The sequence below is a fragment of the Zymoseptoria tritici genome, chromosome 1 (genome assembly GCF_000219625.1).
Source record: "Zymoseptoria tritici IPO323 chromosome 1, whole genome shotgun sequence".
Lineage (NCBI taxonomy): Eukaryota > Fungi > Ascomycota > Dothideomycetes > Mycosphaerellales > Mycosphaerellaceae > Zymoseptoria > Zymoseptoria tritici.
The window spans coordinates 4,595,751-4,603,101 of record NC_018218.1 but is presented as its reverse complement, the minus strand read 5'-3'; the positions used below and the strand labels follow the sequence as shown (position 1 = coordinate 4,603,101).

The window sequence follows — 7,351 nt, the reverse complement described above, 5'->3', positions numbered from 1 at the left end:
CAGATATGGGCAAAATGGATCAGGAGATGACTTCTTGTGTATAGTCGTTGTCGACAGGAGATCACCAGCGCAAGGGCGCGTACCGCAGTACCGAACAAGCACTGAAGATCAAATCTTCCACACGCCGGGCCAGCAGGATAAAAAAAGAGCGGGTCCTGGGAGAGGAACAGCGCATCAAGGTTCGCTCCTGCTGTTCCTGCGCCTGGCCGTTGCGATATCGTCATTGGTCTTCTAGTTTCCCGTGTGGCTTGAAATGCCGCCGGCGCGCAACTGCGAGGCTCTCTCCTTTCTTAGAACTACCCGGCGGCCGACGGCTTTTCGCAGCAGTGCAGTGAGTTTAAAAGTCGGACTAATTTCATGCTTTTGCGCTGAGCAGGGCCTCCATGTTAGTCTGCGGAGTCGTATGATTCTCGAGATGTGCCGGCGGTTATTGCAGACCATTGCCTGGGCGACACCGTGCCTGGAGTCGTGAGGTTCCGCCTGTTGCTGCTCGTCAAGTACAGCGGAGAGGACCTGAGAATGTGGAGGTCTGCAACCAATCACACCATGACGGGACAAGCGAGGGCTGAGACCCGCGTAAGGAGAAAAGTCAAGTCGTCGTGAATCCCGCACACACCGAGAGCGTGTACCTTCAGTACTTTACCAAAACGCATCCACTCATCATCCTTGGCTTCTGGCCCGTGCCCTTTGCCGCCGAGGCTGTCTCTCCGCGCGACGCTCGTCTCGTCTCGCCTTCGTCTTGCATTCACTCCTCCTCCTCCTCCATATCGCTACTGTGATCGCACGGTGTTGGCGCGAAAGGGACCTGCCAACCCTACGCCGCCTGCAGACCGCTGCACATCTTCTGCCCATCGCGCCCTGCTTGATCGTCTCGCCGTGCTGCTTGACTGGACTGTGCCCGCCGAACATCCTACATCACTACATCGGACCACCTGATGCGATCTTACATGCGTTCGCCCTCCTCGCACCCACGCTCGCTTGCTGCATCCACCCTCTGATGGGCCGTCCTCTCGTTCAGTTCTCGCCCTCTTACGCCTGTACATCCACTGCGATCAGCAAAATCTCCGTCTGTCGTTTTATACCACCGCTCGCTGTCATTCGCTTGAAGGCCTGATCGACAACCGGAGTTTCTTGGGGCCGAGAGTCGAGACGTTGCCTGCGTTTCATATTCTGCCACTCACTTGTCCGCGTCTTGGGAAGACTCCACGTACATACTCCTGTCACCAACATCGAAACGATAGAGCCGGCCGACCTCCACACAGCTGCTCCGCGCGCGGGCTTGCGTCGCGGGACCATGGCCTTCGCCGCTTCGCATCCCTACCACTCCGCTTCCTCCTCACCATACGCCGAACAACATCGCGAATACCACCACCAGCATCCGCATCACTACCAGAACAACTCCGAATCGAGCCTAAATCTACACGAGACGAACAACAAATCCAGCTACTATTCGAACACAAATCTGCCAGCTTCGATCCCATGCGATATCAAGCCTCGCTTGACAAAAGAGCAACATGATATTCTAGAGTCGCATTACCAGAAACAACCGAAGCCCAACACGAATACCAAAAAGGGCTTTGCAAAGAACTTGCAGGTGTCGTTAGACAAGGTCAATGTAAGTGAACGTGATGGATGCGTGATGCGCTCGTTCGCAAAGCTGATCCCGCGTAGAACTGGTTCCAGAATCGTCGTGCGAAATCGAAGCAGGATGCGAAGAAGCAGGCTGGCACATACAACTTGTACGCACAACCAAGCTCGGGTGCGCCCAGCGTCACGTTCAGCTCCGATTCCGACGCCTCGCCTGCTTTCAGCTCGGGCGAGTACTTCTCGATGATGCAGCAATGCGACACTGATGAGCAAATGTCGAGTGGCGGGAACATGGGTACATCCAGTCTGTCGCAATACGACGACAAGACTCACGGACTGCCATATTCGAACGTGAGCATCCAATTCCACAATAACGGCAACGACGGCAACAACGCGTCGCAACATCTGCAAAGTCAAATGTTTGACAGCCCTCAGGAGATGAATCGCAGGACCATGACTCAGGAGCAATTCGATGCATTTGCGCAGACGAGCATGATGCAATCTACCGGCCAGTTCGATAATCTCCAAAATGACTTCTCTGTAGGCGACGACGTGCTACAGGAAGTGTTCCCGGAGATCGACCACAACGACTATAAGTCGTCCAACAACTACTCCTTTCCGGCTCCCATGGCTGCGCCTCTTTCGAGCTGCGACTCCAGCATTCCTTCCACGATCTCCGAGCAATCAATGTTTCCCTCATCTGGGATGATGCAGCGACATGCTAACATGTCCACGGAGTCTTTGGATTGGTCTGATAGCCGCAGCTCGTCTGTTTCGATGCCGTCATATCATGCAAACGTATACCAGCAAATGACGCCACACGCGCAGCAGCAACCCGCACCGGCGACCTCTCAATGGCACCCGGGACAGTCCATACCCGTCGATCCCAATGCTTTGCAGCAGCAGTTTCGTGAAGCAGCTCAGCGCCAGTCGCGTCAGCAGGTGCCGCAAGAGCAATCTATGGCCTGGCCTGTGGACGAGTCCTTCGTCCGGAGAGATTCCCAGAATGGTTCCATGCTGGCCCAGCAAATGAGCGCTTTTGCCATTCAGACTCCGCAACCACAGCAGACAGCCTCCTTTCAAAGTCCACCTCCACCGCCGATGAACGCAGGAGGAATCGCGGCACGGAGACAAAAGCCACGACCAGCGAATCTTGGTATTGCAGCGCTGCGCAGTCAATCTTACAGCGGTCCCGCTCAGCCAGGATCGCCCGTCCAGCAATCGGCGAACATGGCTCCAAGCCAGCCACAGCTGCGGCGCATTCGGTCTAGTAATGTTTTGGGTGGAATTGCTCAAGGTCGTGTAATGAAGTCCACACCTGGTTCTGCGCAGAGGTCACCGATGGCCTTTTCTTTCGCGGAAGCCATGGCTTCGCCACGAATTGCGCGCCATGCATCAACATCGGATCTTCTCGCACCACCGACGCCGCATTCGCCACGAGAATCGAACTGGATCGAGAATACTCATTCTCGACCGCAATTGTCATCATGGCAGTCGTCTTCCGGACAGCAGTTCAGTCGCCAGGCAAGTATCAGCGAAACTGACATCGAGCATGACGTGCCTATTCAGGCGCAGACATTCACTTCTCCTCCGCGTACTCCGATGTACTCACAACGACAACCGCACCAACAGCAGTCGCATCAGCAACTGCAGCAGTCGCAGCAACAGCAGTCGCAACAGCAGCAGCAGCAGCAAATTCAGCAGCAACACAATGTCTTTGTTAGCCGGGTTGGAAACAATGTCATTACCGAAAACACTCCGCCTCAGTCAGCGCCGGCCTCACAGCAGAGCTTTCCTCAACATACATTCATGGCTCCGCCTCCGATTCAATCGCAGCCGCAGCCATATACTCCGCCGCAGGCCCATCAATTCATGACTGCCGCTCCCCTGGAATCATCCTACCAGATGCCTGCCGTGTCGTATGCGCCGCCGCAACAATACGTTCAGCCGACCGTCGAATCGCAGCAGCAAGACCTGATGCAATTCGCGAACGGAGTGCCCATGGTCGACGCGCATGGGCACCTCACCATGACGTTTCCCGCTCCTCCAACGCAGCAGATGCAATTCGTGCAGCACGTCCCACCACAATCCCAGCATCAATCATCGACGCATCACATCACCACTCCACCCAATGGCGGTCAGTACAGCTTCGTGACGTCGGAAAGCAACACCCCGTCCGGTCTGGCAATCACTTCCGGCATACCAAAGTCGTCGTCGTCCCAACCTGCAGAGTTCTTCGTGCACGAGTATAGTCCACCAGAGGAAATCAAAAATGCGTCTACGACTCGCAGACCTATGGTGGATAGCGGGCCGAAGAATTATACTTTCAACAACCACGGGCCAGTGAGTATACGTCAATTGATATTGAACGAAGTTTCACGCTGACGGATGAATAGGGTGACTTTGGCAAGGACAAGTCGAAAAAGCTAGGCGGCATGAGCAGTCCAGGCACAGGGACTTCGAGCTCATAGCCAGCGCACACTCTCTCGCTTTGCGAAAGTTGCAGCACGACCGCACTCTGATGTGTCGCCACTGTGCTAGCTGCACATTCTTGTTGATCTTTTTTTCATTTGTCTGCTTTTAGCGCCCTGGATTTCGAATTGGGAGATTAGGAAATGTGGCGTCGACAAAACGGGATGTCTGGAACCGGGCCATGACATCTCGACTTAGCGATGGAGGCGTTCATCCAGGCGCGTACGGCCACACCGGACGCGCCGAACGGATGCTGTTTTGGGAATATACCTTGTGCAATATTGGGCGCTCATCGGAATTATTTATGATTTGGGATTTGATTCTGGCGGCACTGCAAAAGCCATGGGATTTGGAGATGAATATATCACGGGACATGTGGACCGAAATTATGGAGGGGTGTACAAGTTTTGATTTGGATGGAGATGGAGGTCGAAGAGGAGCTGGGCCATTGAGCGGGCTCGGCTTCGTCTGGATGTTTGACATTATTTGGGAGGAATCTAATGAGACCATATGAACGGAACATCTTAATGGAATGGAAGCGAGAGCATTCTGTGTAATAAGACTACTGCCGTTTCATTCTGCTGGTTTCCATGAACGAACTCGACACGAGATTAACTGTCCATGACCTCAGGCAGGAACGATCCACTTGCTCCACGTGACCCAAGTGGCCTGTGCCCACTGTCGACCTCACTTGAACATAGATGTCCCTGATAAGCACTTTTTGTACCATCGTATTTCTTACCCAGACTCGAAGACAGTCCGATGCCACAATTCGCCCGACGACATCGCCGCTATCGGTGACGGAAGTCAAACGATGAGAGAACAGCAGAGCCGTGGCTCACGGCGTTACTAATGTGTATCTCCACGGCTGCGATAAGCCTCGCAGGAGCAGGACGCACTAATGTCAGCTTCAGCATCAGCTTCTTGCGGACCTCTACTATTGAGCCGGACGAGGGAGCTCGACCCGTGCAAGAGCTCCGCGATAGAGGGCCGAGCTGAATGCTCACCGGGTCCTCCAAAGTTGCGTCGTATCAGACCTTAGACTGTCTGCAAGGACGATCTGAAAGGACTCCATAGCTGCTGCAGAGGCCTTTTCATGGGCCACATACGCCGTCAGATCTTCCTGCTGTCCATAGTAGGACATTTGTGCTGATTTCATCCCTCCTTTCATTCTGATTCCTTTCTTGACTACCATCACGATGGGTACTAAGCAAGACAACGATCAGGCTGCAGGCTCCTGGCTTAACGCATTTTGGAGGAGACTCACGCAAGAGAATGATCTGTCGTCTAAAGACGATCGACTCCCGAACGAAACGACCTCACTGCTTCCAAAGCCCGCTGTTGAAGAAGCAGAAGACGACAGCCATGTCTACAACACCGACGACCGCACACGAACGCAAATCGTCGCTTCCGAGTTCTGGCTGCTCTTCAAAAGTTCAATACCCGTGATCCTGGCCTACACGCTACAGAACTCACTACAAACGATTTCTGTCCTGATCGTCGGACGACTGAGCCCAGAGGCTCTAGCAGTCGCAGCTTTCAGCTACATGTTCGCCATGGCCACCGCCTGGCTGATTGGAATGGGAGGCACAACTGCGATTGACACCCTCGCATCGGCTTCCTTTACCGGCAGTAAGAATAAGCATGATCTCGGCATCATCCTTCAACGGGCATTCCTCGTTCTTGGTCTGTTCTACATACCAGTTGCAGTTCTGTGGCTTTGCTCAGAGCCCGTGTTCAGAGCTCTTGGACAGGAAGAATACATCGCTCGGGATTCGTCCAAGTTTCTCTGCGTACTGATCCCGGGAGGTCTGGGCTACGTATACTTTGAATGCCAGAAGAAGTTTCTCCAAGCGTACGTACTCCTCTGATCATCGCACAGGATGTCTGCTAATGCTTCGTAGCCAAGGCATCATGCGTGCCGGGACCTACGTCCTTCTCATCACATCACCAGTCAACGCAGGACTGAACTATCTCTTCATCTACAAGTTCAACATGGGTCTGTTCGGAGCACCTCTGGCTACCGGCATCTCCTACTGGCTGTCATTCATCCTATTGGTCGCCTACACACGATTTATAGCGGGTAGCGAATGTTGGGGCGGATTTGATCGGAGGTGTCTTCGCAACATTGGCACGTTCTCGAGAATCGCAATACTCGGTGTTGTGCACGTCGGCACCGAGTGGTGGGCTTTTGAGATTGTGGCAATCGTTGCAGGACAATTGGGCACCATTCCACTCGCCGCTCAGAGCGTCATAATGACCGCCGACCAGGTCTTGAACACTATCCCCTTCGGAGTTGGCGTTGCAACATCAGCCCGAGTTGGCAATCTCCTCGGATCGAAGACTGCGAAAGGCGCCGCCCTCGCCGCCAATACAGCTGCATGGCTGTCCATGCTACTCGGCGCTATTGTGCTCGCTATTCTCATGGCCACACGGAACAACTTTGCACGCCTTTTCAATGACGATGAAGATGTCATTAGGATGACCGCCGACGTTCTCCCGTACGTTGCCCTATTCCAGATTGCAGACGGTTTGAACGGATCCTGTGGCGGTGCCCTCCGAGGTATGGGACGACAGCACATCGGCGCTGCAGTCAACATCGTGAGCTATTACTGCGGAGCTCTGCCATTGGGCGTTTATCTCGCGTTTCACGATTGGAGCCTCGCCGGTCTGTGGGTCGGACAATGCATAGCGCTTTACATCGGTACGTAAAGCTTGAGCTCACTCAGGGTGCATTCGCTAACACGCCGCAGTCGGAGCACTCGAATGGGTGATAGTAGCCTTCAGCAACTGGGAGAAGCAGGTCCAAAACGCCTTTACGCGAATGGATCCCGGCGACCGCGCCGAACAAGGAGAACAGTCAGAAGTCATCGAGCAGTAAACTGCCGAGCATCGATTTCTCCGCAATCAGCAAGAGATAGGACGTATCAAGAAGCCCGATCCGGCTAGCGTCCCACGTTTCTTAGCTCGCCTCGTGCGTGAATGTCCAGAATTTCCCCAGCTTTCGACAAAGAGCTTTCGAATGTTCACAGCAGCTCCAGCTTCATCCTGCAGATATCTCTTATCGCTGTGCTCCACTCCACACGACATGCTGCGGCCGCTCGGCAGAGTGACCTCGCCCGGACCGCTTCGCTTGCAGGCCACATGACAGCTGCCATTGACTAAAACGTCTGGACTTCGATCCGACGATGACGCTCAGATCCTCGCATATCGTTCAAGACGCCTATCGATAAGGCTACCACCGCGGTCCGATGGGTTGCAGAGATCTTGCCCGCGTATCGGACGTTTGAAG

The 7,351-nt window shown here is 54.1% G+C and overlaps 1 protein-coding gene across 1 annotated transcript; it reads left to right on the top strand.

The window, feature by feature from the left end:
* Positions 1-253: 253 nt before the first annotated feature.
* MYCGRDRAFT_98773 (uncharacterized protein) lies at positions 254-6,940 on the top strand (the record flags this gene model as incomplete). Its single annotated transcript, XM_003857025.1, has 5 exons — positions 254-331; positions 4,278-4,281; positions 5,353-5,914; positions 5,964-6,763; positions 6,813-6,940. 5 exons carry the CDS (start codon positions 254-256, stop codon positions 6,938-6,940), a joined length of 1,572 nt encoding a protein of 523 aa, XP_003857073.1.
* Between the last annotated feature and the right edge of the window lie 411 nt (positions 6,941-7,351).